At 38.4% G+C, this 24,326-nt stretch overlaps 1 protein-coding gene across 9 annotated transcripts in view; it reads right to left on the bottom strand.

Moving 5' to 3' along the window:
* Positions 1 to 24,326, bottom strand: part of cacnb2a (calcium channel, voltage-dependent, beta 2a) — a 68,477-nt gene that overhangs the window by 6,297 nt on the left and 37,854 nt on the right. For 3 of the 9 annotated variants that reach the window (XM_028433911.1, XM_028433917.1, XM_028433919.1), the window contains 8 exons: positions 17,204 to 17,323; positions 8,319 to 8,441; positions 8,065 to 8,201; positions 7,274 to 7,350; positions 6,913 to 7,049; positions 3,339 to 3,419; positions 3,202 to 3,260; positions 1,785 to 1,894 (listed from right to left, as the gene is read on the bottom strand). In XM_028433911.1, the coding sequence (XP_028289712.1) occupies positions 1,785 to 1,894; positions 3,202 to 3,260; positions 3,339 to 3,419; positions 6,913 to 7,049; positions 7,274 to 7,350; positions 8,065 to 8,201; positions 8,319 to 8,441; positions 17,204 to 17,323 (844 nt within the window). Of the gene's footprint in view, positions 1 to 1,784; positions 1,895 to 3,201; positions 3,261 to 3,338; positions 3,420 to 6,706; positions 6,727 to 6,912; positions 7,050 to 7,273; positions 7,351 to 8,064; positions 8,202 to 8,318; positions 8,442 to 17,203; positions 17,324 to 20,047; positions 20,777 to 24,326 lie in introns of those variants that run through there. The other 6 variants (XM_028433912.1, XM_028433918.1, XM_028433913.1 and 3 more) reach the window with 5 other exon arrangements.

The following is a 24,326-nucleotide window of genomic DNA, read 5'->3' as shown; positions in this document are numbered from 1 at the left end:
CGTGTAATTTCCCCCTGGGTTAAATAAAGTATTTCTGATTCTGAAAGTTGTTTCATCTAAAAAGCTGTTTCCATAGTGATAGGTTCCCTGCCTGCTTTGCTCACATCCCTTCTTCTCAGTGTTCAGCATTCAGAGAAATTTCAAGACTTCCAGAACATGGGTTAAAGTCAAGTAGCAGAGATGCAGTGAAAATCACTGAATGTTTGATTGAACAGAAACAGAACGCTGCACTATCAGACTCCAAACAGACCAGGCTAAAAATGGCAAAAAACACAATTCCAGTCTGGGCAACATGACATTTAAGTTTTGTGACTTTTGTTTCAAAGTCTGAAGAAAACGTATCACATAGAAACGCTCCAGCTGAACAGCTTATGATGGTTTCACTTGTTTCTAATGCCTCAGGGTCATTTTCAATACTCCAACCCAGCATCATTCAACATTCACAATTCATAGAAACACGAACTGAAAAATCCTTCTCTCACACAGACATTTTTGACTAAAAAGGACACAGTACGAAATGTTCTGAGGGCTGAAGGACTAAACACGCTCTCACTTAGAATAAAAACATTGAAGGTTTAAAAGTCTTTAGAGAGAGAAAGGAGCCGGTTGTGGACAGAGGCCAACGGAGTCTGAGACTGAAGGTCCAACTTTGGATTTTAACCAAACAACATGCAGATGACATTGATGTCGTAGTGAAGGGGAGTAGAGGACGGGGGATGTTTTTAAATGTCACAACTGCATTTCCAGGAAGGAACCTCAAAGTAACACGTCACTGAATTAGCATTAAATTGTTTTTGGGTCAACTTCAGTCACTGCTTCCAAAAACCAAACTCGCCCTGATTGCAACAAACCTCACTACTGAACTAAACTATAAAACCTCACAGTCCTAAAGTCTAAAGCAGTGGTTCTCAAACTTTTTTGGCTGAAGTTCCTTCTTCCTCTTATTTCTGAATCCTAGTACCGCTTTTGTCCGACTACAACATTTTGCCTAGAAAACTATTTATAAACAACTATGGAGCGTAATGATGTGATAACACACATTTTAAAGAATCAAATTTTGTAAATAAGTGGAAATCATTATTTAGTGCAGTGGCTACCAACCTTTTTTGGATTGTGACTCCATTTTGATATCAACAATTTCTGGCGACCCCAAAAGTTTTTGATCATGTTTCAGATATATATATATATATATAAAGCATTTATTTATTAAATGGTTAAATAGTTGTTTAAGATTGTGTTTTAATTAAAAACATTAATTAAAAAAAATAAAAAAATCTATTTTATTTTTCAGAAATTTCAGGCAACCCCACAAGGTAGAAATAGATTTATTTCTATAGTTTTAATCATTTCCAGTCATCTCACACCTGGGGTGGGACCAAGACTGACACTTTATTTCTTAATTTTCCACTTTCTCTCTCTCAAGTACCTCCTGTTGTGCCATCGTGTACACTGAGAAACACTGGTCTAAAGCAATGGGGATTGATATTTGCATAATTTTATTTTAAAAACCTACATGTCAATCTTGGATTGAGGTACTCATCATCCCTAATCATCAAAAAGACATTAAGTACATGCTTTGGTTTTTAGAAGACTCTTATCTAAGAACTTCTCCCTCTGCTGATGGGGCTGCTTGATCTTTACGGTGATACATAGTGGAGAGCTGAGACCCTTAACAGATGTCAAGTTTCTTTCATCATTTCCGTCTTTCATATGCGTGAGCTGCGCTCCTTGAAAACTTCATGAATAAGACAGCAGATGTTCTCTGACATAGAGCAGCTTTTTACCAAGGTTAGAGCGTGTGTTGGATCGTTCGATGATGGCGTGCTTGCTGGGATTGTTCAGGACTGAGCGTTTGGCAAGAGAGATGTCAGCTGTGACACGAGTGATTGAAATTCTGAAAAAAGCACCAAAAAAGAGAGGAGAATTTTTTGTATAAATCTGGAACAGATTAACAACAGTTAACAAAAATAAAAGTATGTATCAGGAATCACGACCACCTAAATCAAACTGTGCTTTGGTCAAAAGAAAACACACAACTCTAGATTTTGCTTTATATGATAATATATTATTATATTATTGGTGACACATTCCTGCCTATCATCTATTTTGTTAATGAATGTGAGGTGAACAAATAAAATTAGATTTCCATATCCTTTAATCTAGTTTCAGGTCAAAATGTGTCCATTGAAGTAAAAAACAACCTTCATTTACAGTATATCAGGGGTGTCAAACTCATTTTCACTGAGGGGCCAGTTAGGGTTTCAGTCAGGAAATGAAGAGCAATTTCAACTTATTATGCCCTAGTTTGGACTTTCACATATAACGGAAATAAACACTTTGTAATCAACATACAATAAGCAATATATTACTGATACTAGTCCCTATGGAATCCCCATTTTATAAAAAAAAAGATTTTATGACTTTTTTCTGTAATCTAGGGCAATTTTGTGTGATTTTGAGAGAAATTGCAGGATCTTGAGTTTGACACATTTAGATCAATGCATTCCATGACATCCTTTGTTGTACAACACAGACAGACTTTCTAAAGAATGGTACTTACACAGTGTATGACTAGTTGCCTTAGTTTGGAGGACCTTAAGTTTCCCACTATTCTTGTTTATATCATTTAGTCTAAAATTGTAGCAACCTTAACGCTCACCCATATGCTGGATTTTCTCTACAGTGCATGTTCTTCCTCAGCATTCTTTACAGTTCACTTCATGTAAATACTTACTTTGCCTCTATAATAAGGAAGAACTGTACTTTTTAAAACAGCGTAGTTAATGGTGGACAATTGTGTCAAACTCACTTACAAACTCTAATCAGAACAAGGAGGTAAAAATGACAGAAGGCAGATATTATTTAAAAGATATCTGTTCATAAATAGGTAAAACATCCAAAGTAGGTTCCCAATGCTGGTTCTGTGCATTGAGTGTTGTGTAACTTCAGTCTCTCTGCTGTCTGGATGGAAGGATGGACTCAACATCAAATCAAGACTATTCTGCTCTGCTCTAGGAACCACTTTGGCCTATTAAGGACATAGAGAGGGCCTATTTAAAGCAACAGCACACATCCCAAGGCCAAACAAACTTGTTACACACTCCTTGGGTGAACCTCGAGGGACAGATAAATACCAGCCAATAGACGGGGAAAGAGAAAGAATTAGGACGGAGCCTTTTAAAATGATTAGAGCCAACTTACCTTCCCTCAAATCTGTGTTTTAAAAAGTCAAACAATGCTTTTTGCATCATGTCGGTCACCTGTGGATGAAAAACATTTATACATCATCTAAAGCGAAATAGAAAGTGTATACAACAACCATCAGGGTTTCCACACACCTCATAGCCCTTTAGTGACGGTCCAACCAGAACCACAGGCCGCATGGAAGGCACAACGTCGTATGGAGGAATGTGTTCTGCCTTTACAGAGAAGAGGAAAAACAGTTGTGCATTTATAGACTAAGTAAACACTTGCCATCACAAATCACTGGAGAGGTTGGAGGGAGCGAACACTGTGAACCATGAGCTGGAACGTCTCTGCTGGCCCAACTAAACACATGCAAACCCTGACTTTTGATGGTTTTGGCAGAGTTACTGAAACAATCAAGTCAACATTTTTTTTTTAATCTGGGTTGCAATAAAAGACATGGATTGGCAGCCGACTTCACTTGTCTCATGGTTCAAATGTCATTGAACCCCCTCAAAAAAACCTCAAACAACCAAACAACGAAAAACTTACAGGAAAGATGAGTCATAGAGGAGGAATAGAGCAATACAGCACAACAGAAGAACAAGAGAAGGATTTTGAGCTTAGAGTGACTGTTTGATGCACCTGGAACAAAGTGAGAGCTCAGGTTGTGATGTGGTATCCAATCACTATATAGAATCGCTTTCGACCCGTCAGATTGACAGCAGCCATGCTGATAAGATGCATAAGCTCAATATGTGGCTCTGGTGGAAACAGCTACTTGCTTAACTTAAAAAAGAGTCATGAAATATTTGGATGACTACTCACAAAAGATGATGAAACATTCTCTAGCATGATTAATGCTGACTTTCTCTGGGTTGATGATGATGAAAAACTTGGGCTCTGTTTTAGAAAAAGAATCTTTTATTGAGCATATTTTAAACCTCCAAGCTTGGGAGAAAAGACGGCATGTACTGTTTACTATTGAGTTGTGAATAGATCATGTAACTTTGTTTGTTATGATTTCGCTTCGTCTTTTATCTGGGGAACACTGCAATTGTATCTCTGGCGTCTTTATAAACCCATGAGGGTTGAGCACTATCTACTGTATCTATCTATCTATGCATGAAAAATAATACTCAGGCTTCGTGACAGTGAGCCATTGTACCATAGTTTGCAGACCAATCTAATGCATGCTTTTTCTGCGATTGCATGTGCATGTCTGGTCTCACAATCCAATCAGAATTATTGAACATCCCTACAGACATGAACTTTAAACTGATTTCATGTTTGAATGTGTTTACCTTAACCCTGAGAATAATGTTCAAGTATTTTACTTATAAGACGTGCAGGTTAAATATAACTTTAACAAATATGGCTGATTTAGTAAGGTCTAAATGTTCTAATGTACAGCAACTGGACTCTAGATTAGATTGTCATTTTACTTATCTCAATTATATAAACTACAATACTTTTAGGATAAGCGTAAAATGCTGCATGTAATGCAATTGACAGCGAGCAGGTGAGCACGCTGCTGCTGCTGCTTCTTCATGTTCGAGTTATTCAGGAAAAATGTGGATTTGACAGCATTCCAAAGGAAAATGAAAATATGGAGCTCCTGCTACACTTGTGGAAAGAACATTCCGAAGCGGAGCGACGTCTAACTTTAACAATCTGATGACTGAAAGACTCACTATATTTCTATTATCTTAACAGGAAGTGTTTTTCATCCACTTGTATTTCTAGCTTTACTGTTACTCATAAAACCACTTTTTTTTGCTCTCGTCAGAGTCTCTCTTGGGAGGTTGTGGGAAATGATGGTGGACAGTGCTGACTAACATGAGGGTTTAAACAATGAGTGGTGCTGCATTTAAGGATTTCCGGAAAATCCCCTGACAGGTCACACTGTTTAACCATTGGATATAATATCTGCAATCAAACTGTTTGCTTTATAATCAGTGATGATATTTTTCTATTATCCTGTAACCGTTTGGGACTATATTATCTGTATCTGATTAAAGGAGAATGAAGGAGACATAAAAGGAAGCAAATGACAGAGCCTGAATTCTGGGGCCAATCTCAGCTATTGCAGTCCTAATGTGATGCATGGTTTTATTACTGTTAGCATTAGCTTCAAGCCAAGTCTCAGTCAGCTCCTCACATAGTGTTTGATTTGAATCTAAAGTATGATCCAGGGATGAGATGACAGGCTGAGCACTTCATGTATTCCCAATTCAAATTCACTATCACTAAACTTAGTATAATCATCACTAACATGTGATTTTTATAATGTACAAATATATCAAAATATGACAATACATGGCAAAGTAGAGTAGTACTATATTTTCATGACCAGTACTTTTTATTGGGTACATTATATTGAGTAAAAATCATTTGCCGTTTTTTAGTGATGGTGTTTCTAATTTTAGTCTGGGGTCCCTGAGTAGCTTCAGAATCGTCTGTGACGTTTGTCCTCCATCACTATTGAGAGTTCCTTTTGCCTGTTTCCTTTCAGAGTTGCGACAGTCAATCATCCGCATTGTCAATTTGGCAAAGGTTTGCGTGAAAATCACCCAAACACGTCTGTCGGAAAAAGTAGGTTTTAGCAAAACACCCACGCCTTCAATTTAAAGACGTCCAAGATGATGCTGAAGCTTCCCAGGGACGCATGACACTCAGAAAAACTCATGTAAATACCTTATCACAAGTATGAGAGGGCCCACTAAGGCTCGGGACACTTTTGGAGTTTTCTGGCATTACAGAACATTAGGGCATTAGATATTGGTGGAAACATGGCTGCTAGGACAAACAGTGTGGGAGACCTCAGTAATGCTGCTGTAAAGCTTCTGCATCTCCTCCTCTGTCTAACCTGGCATCCAATTATTTATTCATGTCTTTTTCTATATGATTTCATGTTATATTTATGTCCTGTGTTTTAATGTCTGTTTTAACACCGACATACAGTACTTGCCTATATTGGGCAATCTGCAGATCAATGTTTCCTGTATTTGACCCCTATATATTTTTATTATGGTCTGAATAATTTTTTAATATTATTTGATCCTGAGTGAATAAAAACTTATGCTGCAAACTAGTAGGGTATATATGGAGGTATCTGCACTTTTCGGTCAATGCACCCTTTTATTATCTTTGTGCTTTGATTCTATCCTTTGATCTTCCTCTCCACAGGTCAAAGCTACAATCACTCCTTTGTTACTTGCATTGACTTCAAACAAGCTCTGCACCAATGCACAAGTCTAACAAGGAGAGGGCAGCACAGAGGTCCAATTAGCAAGAAAGTCTATTTTAAATATTTACATCATACATCCGTTTGTTATAAAACACTGTTCACACTGAGCTCCCACTGAGTCCGACTCAAAGCTTCTCTCACAAACACAGGAGTTTTGGAGGGACAGTGCTTACAGTAAGAGGTCAAAACAAAGACAGTCTCTGCTGTTCTAACAACTGAGGACATTCACTGAGCCTATATTGCGATCGTGCACAGCATACCAACACTTACCGACTTCTGCTTCTGCTTAGCTGTGGTGAGACGGGAGAGGAAACAAACAGGTTAAGGAAAAGCCATGCATGCAAACGTGCGTGCTGAGGAAAAAGTACGGTGGTGAGGACAAAGAGGACGGACGCCAAGTGAGACTGAGTGGCCTCGAGGATTTGAATCAAAGCTGTGCGGTTGGATAGAAAAGCACAGGGCGGTCCTGGGTTTACCTTCTTAAAGAAAGGCATTCGTTTCTCTTTTGTTAAGGGAGACATGACAGTGTTGGGACTGGCTTTAGGGGAGCGCAGGTTGACTGGAATCTCATTGTCCTCTGGGTCTAAGCCTGTGGCATCTATGTCAATAGCTACTATCAAAGAACAAGATGAGAGCGTCATCACACACAGGAGACGAAGGTCACAGGTGACCATGTTTGATATCAAGACGTTTAGACAATGAAACACTCAAAACTGCACTTCTAACAAGCAGACGCTCTCCCTTGCTGAGGATAAAATAATCTCGGGTTTAGTTTTAATTTGTTGATCATCAGATGGATAAAGACATTTGTAAAGCACAAATTTCTCCTTTACTTACCAGACGAAGGAGGAGTGGATTTCCGTGAGTTAGGAATGACTTCACCTAAACTGGACGATGAGTTTGCTCCCAATTTACTGAAAACAGACAGATGTGTTAATTTCATTACTCTGTAAGTAAGTGAGAAAGTAATGTTTATTTATATAGTACCTTCCACAGACAGAGGTCACAAAGTGCTTTACATATCAGCTCAGTCACACACCAATTGGACAGAGGTGACATGCAAGGCGCTAGTCAACCACTGAGAGCAACTTGGGTTTCAGTGTCTTGCCCAAGGACACCTCAACACATAGACCCGTATAGTACACTGGCCACGTTACATGTTTTTTAATTTAGAATTAATAATTCGGAATTAAAGTGTTCTGCTTTGTGTTTACATGGAAATTGTCATTCTGAATTTAGGTTTATATCTAAAACAGGTTTATTCAGCTTCATTAAATTCCGTTCTGATTGGACAGGGGGGCGAACGTGATGTATCACATCTATCAGAAAAAAACAACAAACCCCTTATTTTCAGCTACAACATAGACGACCACATAAGAAAAGTTTTCACTTATTTTGATTGTAGTTTTGAAGCAGCAGCTCGACAATAATATACTGTTTCAGTAGAAACAGGAGATAGGAGAAGGAGATAGGAACTAATGGCCAGTAAATAAAGCCCAGTAAAACTCTGGAAAACAATTACCAGGAATAAAAAGTAGCTCTAACAACTGGTACAATGATGAACTTGGTGATATTACAGCATGTGCATGCAGTACAACTGATGAGAAATGAATGAAGAGGGATTTTACCTGGAGTGGAACTTGCCCTGTTTGGCTCTCTGATCCTGGAGGAGTCGAGTGCTTTCAAGCTTCACCGGACTGGGAATGAACCCAATTTCACAGCCTTCTTTCACCAGGCGTCCTATCCACCAGTCATTGTTGAATTTCTACACAAATCGATTCAAGCTAAACATTGTAAGCTTCCTTTTTGTTCAGATATGTTTTGGTGATATCTACAAAACAAGGATAGATGGCACGTCCGGTTCTTGAAGTCACTTGCTCACCTCTTTGACATGAAGGAAGTCTTTAGCATCAAAGGAGACGGCCATGCCAGTAACGGGGACGTCATCATCGTGACTCGAGCTGTAGTTGACATTTGTGCGGACAGCAAATGCAACAGGTTTGGTCTGACGTAAAAAAGAAAACAAAAAGAAAGTTGCTGATTATAGTGAATGAAAACCAAATATATTCTTGCAGTAGAAAATAATCTATAACTTCAAAAAGCCCACCTGGATGTGGGAGCCAAAACTTTCGAATTACATCCTAATCAGTATGTGCACTGATTTGTAAACTGAGATCCTTGTCTTGGTGGGAAGTGTAAAAATAATCCTGGGTTAGAGATACAAGCGTCGTGACTCATACTAACTAGCGTTTCATCTTGTCTACAAAACAGCTCTGTGCTGCAGTGAACCCTAAAGCTCCTTGGGGGAACATTTCAATCACTCCTTTTGCATTGTTACAAAAATAACACCTGACTGTTTTGCAAAGAACTGCACACAGATCTTTATTTGTCCAACCTTTGCTGCAGGAGAAAATACGTAATCTCTGGCCTCAACACAGCCGACTCCCGACTGCATTAAACAGCTCTTTTATTATTTTAAATCAGTGTTTCTCAAATGGGGGCACGTGTACTCCTAGTGGTATGTGATGACAGCACATGGGGTATTTTTTGTTAAAAAATTATAACTTTTAAATCATATTACCAGCAACTGACAATAGACAACAACAAAATGACACCAAAAACACATGCACTAAGAGAAAAATACACAAGACCACTACAAAATACACAAAAATAACAGACAAACATGCAAAACAACATAACCAGACGAAACCAAAAACATACATACTGAGAGAGAATAATTTAAATAATTCCAACAACACAAAAACGACAACAAAAATACACAAAATAAGAGAAAAATATACTGAATAATATAAAGAACAGAAACAACAACAAAATACACTAAATGATACTAAAAACACACTAAATGACACTAAATACACACAAAATGATTGAAATTATCTTGATTTGAACATGAACTAACAATACAAGGTCACCTTTGTGGGACGAATAAAGGATATCTTATCTCATCTTCTCAGTCTTGGTCCCATATCAGGTGGGAGACGACCGTAAAAGATCAAAACTATAGAAATAAATCTATTCAGGAGGCCATTTCATTTCACTTATTTACAAAATGAAATCATTTAAAATGTGTGTTATCACTCATTCAGTCCGTCATTATGCTCTATAGATGTTTTTTTTAACAGACTTCTGAGCAAAATGTTATAGTCAGACATAAGGGGGTACTTGGATTCAAAAGTAAGAGAAAGGGGGTACTTGAGCCAAAGAACAACTGATTTAAATGATGTTAGAAGAAGAACGTCTTTATTCCTTCACTGACTGACAATCATCAAAATTCTAGGTTTGTAGTAATTACTTGATTTCCTCTGAAACCAAGACTATCACGTTATCTACTTCATACACACATTCCTTGAAAACATCTATAAAATGCTTTTGGACGTAATCTCTGAGTCAGTCTGGCAGCACTGACTGCAAAAAATGTCAACACAGTCATGCCATCGGATTATATTTGCTCTGCCTTTGACGCAGTGACAAGCACGACTTGTCGAACAAAAAGCCAAAACGAATGCACACGATGTAGCTGAGCATCAACTCTGGCTGAAAAGACGGATTGCTTCACTGAAAGCTAAACTCATATATGATAACCCATTGCATATGATAATATCATTGAAATGCAACTCATAGCAGAACAAATCTTTATAAATGGATAAAGTTTGGTTGCAGTTTAATCACGGCAGTCCCATCAATAAAGAAACAAACTTCAAAGTTCCATGTCAGTGACATAAATTGATGTGTGATATATGAAACAACCTTATCAAAGTGGGTTAAAAAAAATAAATAAACATTATTAGCAGAGAAGAGGAAGTGAAATTTGAAGCTTTGTGGTTAAAAAAGTAAAACCAATGAACAAATAACACAGGCTGTGGTGAGACGTGTGTTGCCTCGCAACGCACCCCCACAACTCCTTCCTAAATTAACATATTTGTTGTTTTACTGACACATGAACATTTAAATATAGCTTATGCCTGGAGTGTGTAATCAAACTAACAAAGTAAAAGAGCTCGCTCGATGTTAAAACAGCCTCATAGAGAAGATCACTTCTCTAACAAACGTTTCAATAAGAAAATCATCAATGGATCATTTGGCCATTTGTTTAGGACCAGAGTTCTTACTTTAGTGATTTTAGGGATGCTAACATCCTCTAGAGTTCAGTTATCTGTTGTACAGTGCACTTGTTTTTAATTAAAACATTTAACAGCATAATAACTAGTAGTGTCCTGATCCGATATTGATATCGGTCTGATATCAGCCAGAAAACAAATATCGATTTTATCGGACTGCATCAAAAACTCCGATATAAGCGCTCCGATAAGTTTTTGTCCCCGCCCTCAGTTGTTCCCACCATATACTGACAGTAAAAAACAACTGAATTGAACTTGAATTGCTGACTACTGTTCTCTGTTTGAGTAACATCACCTGATCAAGCATTTTCTAACATTCCACACTGCAAAATAAGTAATAAAAGTATGTATGATTCATGCTGATATTGTATCGATATCAGTATCAACCAATACTCAAGGCTGTAATATCGGTATCATATCGGAAGTGAAAAAGTTGCATCGGCAAACTTATAATTACTGAAATTCTTTATTCTACTTGTAAAGCATTAACACTTCAAAGTGAGCCACGCTAGTTCTGATTTAAATGTTATGAAAAGTTTTTAGTTTCATATTTTTTTGTGAAATAAATTGAAGCATTGAAGAGAAAAATGGTAATAATAATACAAAATGGGTAGGACTACATGTGTGCACTAATGATGTACACTAAGTAAATGTTTAGCATTTCAAAATTCAAACTATACTGTCAGACTGAATTGCTCCGATGAATAAATACATTTTATTATTATTATTAATAATAATAATAATAATAATAATAATAATAACAGGCTGCAGCAGTGCTCCACTATAATGATGATCCCCAGCATACATTTTCTCTGGTCCACTGATGTCAAATTAAAATACAGCTTATGTTTATTAACAATATAAGGCAAAAGGTAATATACAAATGTCTGAGTAAAATAATCTGGGATCAGTTTTCCTGTGATGACAGAAGCTGAATTTTTTCTTGGTGGGACAATGGCTGCGTGTGTGTGTCTCTATGTAGGTGTGTGTGTGTGCGTGTTACATCCCGTTGAGGAGATGATGCAGTCCGCTGCACCACGCTGGGACTTGTAGAGGACACAGAGTCCTTAGCATTTGCATTCACTGAGTCACATGGCTGTATGGAGGCATGTGGTCCATTAGTATATGAAGACATGTGTTCTCTTTCACTTGTCTCTCCCTCCCTCTCAGCTGCTCTGCTTGCCTTTATCTATGATGGTCGACTGCTGGATGAGGCTTTCTACATCTCTACTGACATTTCATCTCACTGTTAGCAATCACACACATTTACACACACTGACATTACACCTTGTATCACAGGTGAAGCAGGAACTGCAAACGATGCCACCTTTAGTATGCTCTGCAGTACCTCCTCTTTTCTGCAGATTTTACCGATGCTCGTTGTTGCTTTTTACGTAACATGAGCTTTCATTAAGAATGTCATATTAACTGCAGCGATGGCGATGGTAGGGTTAGACACTGGACAAGAGTTAAAAGACAACAAAAGCATATAAGTGCAGTAAAATACAGAAGCAAGATGTGTTGTTCTCACCACCATATCACCAAACGTTATGTATTTTTCATCTGCTCCCACCTCCCTGTGCTCACACTGATAAAGTATACAACTGCCCTTGTCAGTGTTACATGCCACAGCCTTTCCATTCACCGCACACGCAGGATATCATGACATAAATCACAGTCTCCCATTGTTTCACCTTGAATGTTTTGAATCTATTATAAAGAATTCTATACACTGCCCTCATGCTGTCCTGGCCATCTGCAAAATGTATTACTATGGTATGAAGACAAATAACATCCTGTGTTTATTAGTGATCCAAATGGTGCAAAGACAAGTACTGGCTGCAAGTACTTAAGTAACATTTAAAAAATATAATTTTATTTAATTTCTATGTATGTTTGGGTCATTTTATTTTGAAAAACTGTCACGTCACCCAACCTGCGTAATTACATAGAAACTGCCGTTAAGATGCACCCTGGCCATGAAAAGGGAGCTGTAACTTCCTTTTTTTAAAAAAAAACAAAACTTTTTTTTAATAAACGTTTGTAGACAAAACAAAATGACAAGAACATACATTTGTCATCATGAACGTAAAAAACGTTGGATACAAGATACATAAATGGCTCAACGAAACTAACCCTAACCCTAAACCCTAACCCTTTTTATGTTAGATAATTGAGCTTTGTGTGTGTATGAGAAGCTCCGGTCCAAAAGGGTCCATCCAGCAGGCGTAAGATTAGGGATGTAATACTTTCTTTCTGGCCGCCTTCTACTCTTAAATATGTTAATAAATGATTCATTGCCCCTTTAGCACTGAAAGAATATCTGTAATATTACTTGAATATCTGTAAAAGTCACGTTTTTCTATTAGCTCTGTCTGCTAGCATAGCTTCTATTCTTCACTGCATGAATTTCTGCATGCCAACCGACCACTGGGTTACCAGCGCCCTCTGCTGGTCCAAACAAATATGGCGTAAATCAGTGTAATCACGGTTTTTTTTTTTTTTTAAAGTCCAATTGTTAAGGCACAAAATACATTTTCAGTTGCACCTTTAAAAAGAAAAAGAACTATTATGCAGTTTTGCATTGTTTATTATAGAACCAGAATTTAAATTAATAGGCTTCATTTTCATTTGTATTATTCCTTTATTTATTTCATTCAAGATTTATTTTTAGTTAAATTGCATTGTTTTGAATAGTTTATCAAGGGATTCTTTTGACAATGAAATATAAAAGGAAAATAATACAGTATTTTCTAGTTTTTTTCCCAAAAAAAAAATGTGTCTACAGTCCCATTTTGTAAAATAAATCGTGAGAGAATCGTATCGTGAACCCAGTATCGTGAATCGAATCGTATCGGGAGTTGAGTGAATCGTTACATCCCTACTTAAGATGCTTCACCAACACACTGTAATCTGATAAATGATGGATGACACATCCACTAAAAAGCAGCAGTACCATGAGTACATGTGTTTTTTGGTGTAGAAGTTCAGATAGTGTATTTGTATCTGGAGACCAGGGTGCTGACTTTGCCATTTTCATAACAGAAAATTGCTAAATAATATTTGTCCATTTTCTTTGGTCGATTCATTTAATCGTTGTCCCATTCGTTAAATGGAAAAGGCAGCAGTATGATAGTTTTCTCATTTGGGGTGTAAAAAAATGAATGCATGATTTATTCACAGGCAGCTTCAGGAGAAATAAAAAAAAAATCACGTCTATAATTCACACAATGCATCATGAAGGCTGAAACAAGGCATAGATTTATTTTAAGCCAAAAGCCAAAAAATTTATTTTATCAAAAAAGTGTATTTTTGTCATGTTAATATATTGTCATATCACAATATCATCAGAATTTTACCAGATAGTTGAAGCAAAGACAAAAACAGTCCTTATAGGAATACATATAAAGTGTTTTCAACTGTAGCGGGATAAAGTAAGATGAGCCTTCTGCTAGCACTATAGTTAAGTAAACTTTGAGTTCCTATGTTCAATTTAAAGCCAAATTTAATCAAACAAAACAGGTGGTATTTTTCAGACAGTGTGAATATAAATATAATATAACAGCTGTATTACCTGCGGCGTGCTGAGAAAGTGATGATAAATTAAAGCTCATGAAGTCTTGCAGTCAGGGAGCTATTTTAACTTGTAAAAAGCCACTGGGGTTAATCTTTACCAAGTTATCTATGAAGCTGACTTCACTTTTTAATCAGCGAGCCTTCGAGCACATTAAAACTTTGACAGAAGTTATATTCTAAAGTGACTCTTCTTTGATACTTTAAGCTGCAGGAGGAAAACGAATGGACAAAAGCTCACGATTTACAGCTAAAAAGCTAACTACAGTCTCTGTTGTAGACACTAAACACTCAATGAGCGACATCAAAGTGCCGCTTCAGTTCTTTGTCTGAATAATAGGCCATCAGTGGAGCAGTGAGTCACTCAATGGGCAGGACGGCCGGAAGACAGAAGAATGTGTACTCAAGATAGCAGCAATATTTCAGAGATTAAGGAAGTAAAGTCTGAACGGTGAAGGCGACTGAATCCTGTTGAAACAACGATTGATTGCAAATCCTGTTGCAGAAAGAAAGGCCTGCGTTGTGTGTGCGTGTGTGTGCATTTGTGTGTGTTTTGTTATGTGCAGCCAATCGTGGCCCAAGGCATAGCAAACCAGGCCTGGCTTAAATAAACAGTGATGTTGAGCCTTTCAAGACCTCCGCCTCTCAAATCAGCAGCACCAAACAAACCACTTTAAGACAATGCTTGATGCTCTAATGTTGTGATGGATGTGATAGGATGTAGAAGAGACCCTTTCACAATTGCAATCTGCACATACCTGGGGTAATTAGTGATAAATACAGCCTTCTTCCCATTTATCATAAATGGAGGCAGTGGAAAATATAGTTACAGAAGAGGATCTATGTATCGTCCTGCTATGAACACAACAGCAGTCAAACAAGGTAAGCTTCTGATACAGCGTGAGCCTTTTGTGCCTTATATGTCACGTTAAATCTGTGTGTATTTTGTGTTTGTGTGTTTTTGGAGCTTTGGAGGTGTGTTATTCATTTGAAATGGAGTCAGCTTTGTTTAAGCCTTGAAAAAGAGGACTTTACACAATCATTCAGCTTGCCTTTGGGCTTCGCTGTTGTGAAGATAATTAGAAATATCCACAACCATCGTAGGTGGCCACTTAGACAAAGAGTCCGACTTAGTTCAGCAGCATGTTTGTGTTTGATAGATCACAGGCTGGTGTTTCTAGAAGGTCTTTGTAGCTCCTATTGCAGCTCGGCAGTTACAGGCAGGGCTTTAAATTAACTTTTTAGATCATCGGCCAGCATGGCTAGAAGATTCTTAAAGTTACCAGCCAACCAGATTTTCCACCAGCTAAATTTTTTTTCCCGCAAAAATAAACTACATTATGAGTGCTACAGAATTGATTTAAGCGTTATTTTTTTTTTTTTTTTTTTAAATAGTTTGTAATTTAGTTGATTGCGGAAATACATTAAAATGGTTTAAAAAATGTAATTAAATGTATATATTTTCACTAAAAATATATCCATTTAATTTAAAAATGTTGTAACAATGCCTAAAAGGTGCAATATGGAATTTTGGGTGTGTCGGAGAAGTAAACCTTTTATAAAGTATATTCTCATAACTTAATAAACAACTGGAACACTGAAGTTAGAAAAAATAGAAGTAATCAAGTACTAACTTCTTTTCAGATCCTATTTTATCTTCATTTTCCCTGTGTCGACAGCAGCCTTCCTTTTTTGCAGTTTAGGTTTTTCAACACCTGATAAATATCTCCACACGTTTGTTTGTTTTTTCCTAACTAATTTTACATTATTCCGTCTGACTCCTCCGATAATGAACCATAGCAGCCAATTGTTGTATGTCACGTAACGACACAGTGTTCATGGGAAATGTAGGATTTGTACAACCAGCAGTGTTGCCAGATACACATTACGTTTTAAAGTCTAAACACACACAAAAACCCTCAAATGTATTGATGGAAAACAGCCCAATCTGGCAACAATGTTGCAACATCGTTCCTGCAGCCTGCCGATTCAAACTGACGCAGTAGTTTTTGTTTTGTTCTTCACCAGCCAAAATGGCGAGTAACTCTACAACTTTACCCGCCAAAGTTAATTTAAAGCCCTGGTTACAGGTAATAAAGATTCAGAGCTCGCAACAATTTCAGGGTATACTGCAAACCCTCAAAACACTATCACCAGTACTTTGTCTTTTCTTTGTGGAACCTTTAGGTTCTGTTTCCACAAAAAAAAATATTTAATGCATAAACTGTCAACACAGCGGTTCTCAGCCATCAGCGAATAGCAGCTAACGGTGTAGAAAGGATTAAAATTCCTCTCAGAAGCTCATGTTCATCACAAATGACCCCATGAACCCTGACACGTGAAAGGGTTTTATTGAATCGGGTCAGATATAATGTTATAAATAAAATGCTATTAGAAAAATCAAAATTGCAAACATTGGCGAGAAATAAGAAAACATCAATATTCAGAAATTCTGCCACTTCGAATCAATTTCCAAAAAGATACATTTTTAACTCAACTCTACTTTTATCTATTCTTCTCTTCTCTTTATTCTTGGCTGAACAGCTGGAGGTTCCAGACGTGATCTCTGATTGGACAGAACGTCATCATGAACCAACACCTATTTGAATGGCAAAACTACAGTCAGACTTTAATATGATTTGTTCCCACCACAGTCATACCAGTGGAGGTAAGCTATGTCTGTAGCCACAGCTGCTCAGGGGCAGTCTGACTAAAGTGTGGCTGATATTTTACACCATACATCTTCTGACTACAGCCAAATACAAACTTCACATTTACGAGGCAATGGAGGCAATTTTGTGTTTTGACCTCTTGCTTGATGACAAAAAGACATCTCGGATGGTGAGATATGGGGCTGACCAGAAAAAGCCAGATTTAAAAAGAAATATGAATTACCTATATGTCACAAAAGCTTGACTCAAATGAAGGTGCATTTCCTATAGTGGGTCAAGGAGTTTAATTGCAGGGAGAAAAAGGAGTCCTCCAGGACAGCAGGAGTAGGACTACAAGGTCCAGTAGGTGGGATTTGGTCAAAGTGACCTTAGTGGAAACCAACCTTGGCCTTGTCAAGTTGTGCCTGTGCCTGTCGTTCTGCCTCTCTGCGCACTGCCTCCTTATCTTCCTCCAGGGACACATCGGAGTCTGATGGACGGCTGGTGTAGGAGTCGGCCGAACCCTGCATGGACACCAACAGCATCATCTTAGAAACCCACAGCATTAAAACTCGACTTCATTCATTTCGTTTTCCAATATTCTAATCTTTTGATGCTTAAATACTTTGACTTCTACTATAGCAATGTTTCCCCTAATCTCACAATTATTACCTTTGATATGCTGAAAAATATGTTAAATGTTCTTTTTATTTCATTTAGGAACAAAAAGTTTGAGAGGGCTTTATTAGACCCAACAGCCAACAAAAGTTGAACAAAAATGTGAGGCATTATTTTATCTGCTTTCAGCCATTCAAACTAATTAACTTTCAGATATTTGCAAATTATGATCAAACCAAAAGTCAATAAGAAACTCTGCCAGTAACATACTGTATATACCCTTGAGATGGTCAACGTAACCATAGTCAGTGTGTGTTGTATGGTGCATAGAATCATAAATGACAAAACTACATAGAAATCAAGCTGTCACTGTGATACATCATTCATTATATCTGTAAGTTACTGCATAAAAAGCCTCCAGTTTTCAGTTTCAACATTTTCCCAATTCCATTTCAGAATTTATCCATTTTCATGTCACTTTACCATTTCCATTTCTGAAACTGTGCCAAACATCGAGTTAGCTATTATTTATTCCCTGTAGAAGTGCGCCGAGAGCACACAGTGATGCCATGCAAAATTACACAGCGATAGATTTTACATTTCTGTCTGTTTTTGCTACATTTGCTAGAGCCTAGGTTCCCAAAGTGGGGTACAGGTAACCCCAGGGGTACTCAAATTTTCATAGGGGGCACATGATTAAAAACAAAAATTGCAAACTGGAATATAAATCGACCAGCTCTCAGGAGCCTCCATGCATTACCACAAATTACACATTAGCCGATGTAAGACTACCCATGGATTTTTGGGTCGTGAACCCACTTTAATATCACATTTTTGGCATCGCCAGGGACTTTTGCATCAGCTCAGATATTTTTATACTGCATTTTATGTGAACTTGATTTATATTTGAAAAAGTGAAAGTATAGAAATACAATTGTTAAGGATTAACAATAATTAAAACATTTAAAAATACATTTATTTGTTTTTTTCATTATAAATTATTAGAAATTCCAGGCAACCTCACGAGGGGTCACGACCCCCAGGTTGACAAACACCATTACATTATTAGGATTTTTAAGTGTGCAGCAGTGGGGGGTACATGGCTTCAGGTTAAATGTCTAAAGGGGTACGGGATTGTGAAAAGTGTGAAAACCACTGTGCTAGAGATTAGGCCACTTGTTTTATGGCAAAAAAACCATCATTTTAATATGTAGTATCATCCCAAACCATGAGTGAGTTTTAGGTCCATGTCATTTGGCTATTCCACTTCAGGAGTTAAGTCCGTCATATCGCCATATTTTGTGGACATTTTGCGTGATATTTGAAACCTCTGTCTCACTGCACACTCGTTTACATGAAAAACTGTGCACAAATGCAGGATATTCCCCAAAAAAACATGCACGTGAGGGTAGATTCGGTGTCATATTGCAATTCACGTTTTATTTTGTTTAAAAAACAAAAACAATATTGCCATTTCTGTTTCAATAAATGAATTTTCATAATTTCCGTCAGTTTTCTGCGATCACTAGCTTCTAGTTATAGTGCAGCAATCAGTGAAAAATAAAACCACAACATTTAGAAGATGATTTTCTACAGCTGTTGATCTAGATCAGTGTTGCAGAGAACTACAGCCGATATAGGGTCACTCAGAGCAAGCGATGGACGAATTCCTCCACAAGATCAAGACTTGGATTTAAACCCACAACCCTGAAGCAAACAGCTGACTTCAGTTTAACAATAAACAACACTTCACTTGTATCATTTGTGTTTTTACACGGATAAAGAGAGACAGATATTTAAAAACTGTACAATAATTCAAGAAATATTTCCATTTGTCAACATTTGCTTTTAATCAATTCGTTTTGACAATTTAATGATTTAGGTTAGAATTTCACTTCCTCAAATCTAAAGCTAAATGGTCATTTTTTTTTTAAATTGGAAAAAACAGCTGAAAATGTAGGTAAAGTCAAGGCAAGATGAGCCTTATCCTTACCTGTACGCTACTATGCCACCCATACAAGGTCTTTCATTCATCTCTCTGCACCATTACACTCTGCTGTCTGAGTTAAAAATAGCCTCCCTCGCTCTGTGCCTGATTAGAATTACCCAGCCGTCACATTCATACAAAGGAGGATCGCACCTTTCCTCCTTCTCTGCTTACACCACCTGCCATTTGTATGACATAATTGCAGTTGCCATTGATAACATAGGGTCATTCATATTTATTACCTCCATCGTACACAAAGCATGCTGCTCATCACTCAGCTGTGTGTCTCTCATTCTTCCTACTTTGTACCTGACGTGAATAACCCATTTGAAATTGAGCTCCATAGTAATCTGTGAGTTGTCACGAAACAGAACCAATCATTAATCTGAGTATCACGTCTGTAGGTTACTTTAAGTCATCCGCCATCGGAAAACACAGCAAGAGTTTTTCTCTGCTTGAGTTGTGTTACTAGTTACATTAGTTGAAGATGAAGCCTGATGAAGATCACTTTCCCACTGGGTGAAAAAGCCCAAACTTCCCATTCTCAGCAAACAATTCAAACCCATGCTACTCTGATCCCAACACTGCACGGATGGATGAGTGCATGCAGACACATACTTTAAGGATATAAACAAACTCTTACGCAGGCATCGGAGTTTTTGACACGACCTCCTTTGGCTCGTTTCAGCAAGCGGATCCAAGTGGCCTTCATCAGCCACACTTGTCATTCAGTGTCCAGAGCCACTGCCCCCCCCCGCTACTACTACAACTACACGCAACTGCACCGCTGTAGTCACCTTCACAGCAGCGCTGCACTGACCACTACTACCACACAGGCTACAGGTACATTCAACACTGTGGCTACATGGGCGGCTCAGTCCTTCTACACTCTGGCTGGAGGTGCTACATTCATCTGGGTATAAACAATAATTTTTGGAGTGGGAGCTGCTTGTTTTGCTGCGGCTCCAGCTACCACGGCTGCTGTCAGTGGAGCCACAGCTCCCGCTACTCCTCCTGGTGCTGCTGTTTCCAAAGACAGGGAATCCACAGGAGCTCTCTGCCCCGAGCATAATCTCAGCAGCTCTTTCCGTCTGCCCCAGTCTCCGTGATAGCCAGAGTGCTAAGACTGCTGCTGCAGGTGCTGAGGCTGAATCTTAGGTGCCAGTGATGTTCCTCATGGTGAAGCGGTGGCTCTATCGTCCTCCGCTCTCAGCTGCTCCACCAGCATGTTTATCAGTGTGAGTCTCTGTTTGGATGAGAGTAACCGACTCGCCCTCTGATGCTAATGAAGAGGCTGCAAGCTCTGCATCCCTCGCTCAGTCTCGGTCTCTCAAGCACTCCTTTGCTATACTTCAGTGATTCTGCTTCTCTGTCTCTGCCCCCCCACTCCACCCCTCTACCTCCCTCACTCCCCTTATGTTCTCCTCCTTCAGTCACCCCTTGCAGTTCATCCATCTGCTCCTCTGCAGTGGTCAGTGTTGGGCGGCACATGTATGCCTGCTGATTGTGCATAAACTGTGCACACAGTTTATGTGTACAGGCAAACATTGCACCATCCATGTGGCCCCACATGCTTGTTCAAAGGTGATGTCACCTTGTTTCTATGTAACAAAGAATCAAGGGTAAATGTCTTGCATTCTTAAACATATTCTGGCATTTTCATCTGTTGTATCAATTCATTTTCTTATTCAAAACACAAAATTTAAATACAGTAATCTGATTGTGTTTTTGGCATTTTTTAAATTTAATTTCTATGTCTTGAATTCTATATATGCAATTTTCTGTTATTTATTTCTCATTTTAGCCCATCTGCAGTGTCAAATATTTCTGTGGTTTTGTGTTCTTTAAAATAATATCTAGAAGTATTGCAGTTTCATTTTTACATTTTGGATGATAATTTACTCTACATCCTCATATTTTAGCATGTTGAGATCTGGGTCAATAACTGTTGCAAGCTCAATCATTTCACTCTACAAAAATAAAAGCGATGTGGATCATACATCAAGTCGGTCACCTGGATCACAGTTAAAAATATTAAAATTCACAGGAAGTGAAATTTCAAACACAATTAGGAACATAGCCAATAATAATCTTGCCGCTGCGTTGATGATGAGGTTACAAGCTAGAGACGGTAAATTTCATTGAGACAGGATGCTACGATAAGGAACCATGCTCCACGCAATCTCCAACAGACAGGTGATTGGACACTGAGCCAAGGGGGAGGGGGGCAAGGGAGCCACAAGTGGCTCTGGAGTCATAGGGTATTGACCTCTGCACTGAGTGTTCCCAGCAGGGTGTTATTGATCACTAATTTATCTTATTATTTGGTCCTTTTCTGAATATGGTATTTTGTAATTGTTTGGTAACTTGTCCATGTCAATTTATAATGCTCATATATTTTGTTTTGTCTACCAAATGATCAAATCAAACACAAATGTAAGGGTGTATGAACATATTTTCTATGTCTCACAAGTACCAGTAGTGATATTTAAAGTGACTAAATTAGTTTAAATCAAGGCTGATTTGCACATCAGCACAGAGATGAGAACACATACAGAAAAGCTAAACTGAGGTCCCATATTTATGTAAAGGCAGGTGGAAATCAAGACCAAGGACTGTAAACAAAACGTCAATGAATGGAGCTCATCACAGGGTTGTGTGAGGTCAAAGAAGGAGTGCTTCTCTCTGCGGTACTGGCAGTTAAAATTGACTTTCCGGTTTATGACCATGTGAATCCCTGAGGAACCTTGACTACACGTTAAAGTGTGACATGCTAATCCGTCACGGTTTATCATAACCAATCAATGAGCTCCATCTGCTCAGGGTCTATTTAACAAGGCATGTGCACTTAAAAAAGACATGACATATACAAAGGAAAAGGCTGTGGGAGGATGATGAAATTTGAGCTCATCAAGATCAATTAGGATGATGAGGAAACTGATTTGGCTATGCATAAAACCTAAATCATTGGAAAAATGGTCCAGAATAAATATAGCGTAATGTGTTTCCTCATGAGGACATTGATTTCTCTACTGCCCACACGGGTCACATATATTTTGATACAGTGTGTTGGCATTATAGCATCCTGAGCTGTGAGGACAGAACACATTGAACAAATGAAGCACTAACTGATGACCACTGACTGACATTGGCTGAGTAATGTATCAAAAAATCCCCAACAATCACGTCTGACATTATTAATTAGATATGACAGTGGAACCGCAGCACCACCGCCTCTGTTTAACAGGTTTATTAAAAGCCCGAACATAAGGCACAGGGACCCAAATACAAATCTTAAGGTCCACAAGGATATTTTTTAACTTTTAACATGCCAAAGGGCCATTTGTCATATTCAAGCAAGTATCTAGACAAAAATATATCTTCAATTCAAAACAAAAACATACTTAAAAACTTAATTAATTTTCAAAAAGGCCATAAATTCAAATGTGTATTTAAATAAAACAAAACAATATCTCTGCAAAACAAGGATATTAAGAGAGAGGTTAAGGAACCATTTTATTTTTACAAATCAACATATAGGTTAGGGTTATTGCACTGCTGTTCTCATTAAGTCAAAATTCACATGCTGAAATAAAACGAAATGTCCCTTTCAGTTTAACTCCACAAAAATCCACCTCTCCATAGAATCTTTAGGTAAAAAAATACAAGATCAAGCTGTGGTAATGATGCTGTTACAACCCCCTCTAGGATGTTATTCAAGGCTTGAGGGGCCGCAACGTAAACAAGACGCCACACAGAAAAACATCGATTATCAAAAGTATTTATTAACAAAATTATAAAAGTACCAACAGAACAAACTAAAAGGGACTGGAGATCCTGGCCAAACTGAACAAAAGTAGGGAGGACACTGGGCCAACCCTATACAGGGCCGTCGTCCCAGCGTCCACCCTCTAAACTACAAACATACAAAACACTAAACTACAGGAACATGAAAACAGGACTACCAGAAATCTCCAGTCCAAACTAAAACAACAAACTTACAAAGATGTCCAGTGGGGAGCTGAAGAACTCTCCCCACTTGTCTGCTGCTGGTCAGTTGTTGTGCCTCCCTGCTTTCTGGTCCTCTCAGCCCTTTATAAGCTCCTCCTCCCTCTCCTACCTGATTACTGATGTGAGCCAGGTGTGTTAGGAGAGGAGAGGAAGGGCAGGCTGAGAGGCCAGGAGGCACCAGCCGTAACAATGCTGTTTAATGAGATAAATGACATCTTGTATCTGTTGCCAATTCTTCAAACTTTGGCACAAAGGGTGTGATGGCCAGACAGGGACACTGATGCAAGCACTCACTGGTGGTGAGTCGACTGTGGAAGTTGTTCTTCCTTCAATCTGTGCTTCGACTTGTGGAAAAGTATTAATTAACAAACCACTCTTTCCCTGGCCGGGGTTACCACAGCAGTTCACCACCTGACACATTTTAATTACCGTTTATGTGCCTGACACTCACTACCCTCCATATATCTGGGTTTTGGATGGCACTCGGCAAGAAGAACAGGCTGTGCCGCAGCACTAGTCTAGAGAGCAAAATGTCCACATTAGATCTTTATCAGCGTCTCAGAATTGAGCTCGGTCTGCAACCAAAGTCAGAGGTGTGAAACACTGCGCTATTCAAAAGTAAAAAGTTAGGTGTCGTTCATGCTGCATCGGCAGCACTTGAACACAGACTCAATACAAAGCACTGGCAGAGACAGAGCAGAGAGAACGTAGAATGCATGTTCTGCTAAGAGTTTTGCAATAACTATTCAATAAAAGGAATCAACTCAAGTGAAGGAGTCACATGCTCTGGATCTGCAAAATTGCAGCTCAGGGTCCAGATTTGGACTGGAGGCTGCCTGTTGAGTACCCCCAGCCTATGAAATTTGGCACTAAAATAGCAGCAGTTTTCTGCAGTTTGTCTAAGCAAGGCC

Source organism: Gouania willdenowi, chromosome 20 (genome assembly GCF_900634775.1).
Source record: "Gouania willdenowi chromosome 20, fGouWil2.1, whole genome shotgun sequence".
Classification (NCBI taxonomy): Eukaryota; Metazoa; Chordata; class Actinopteri; order Blenniiformes; family Gobiesocidae; genus Gouania; species Gouania willdenowi.
This window is presented reverse-complemented; position numbering and strand designations above follow the sequence as displayed.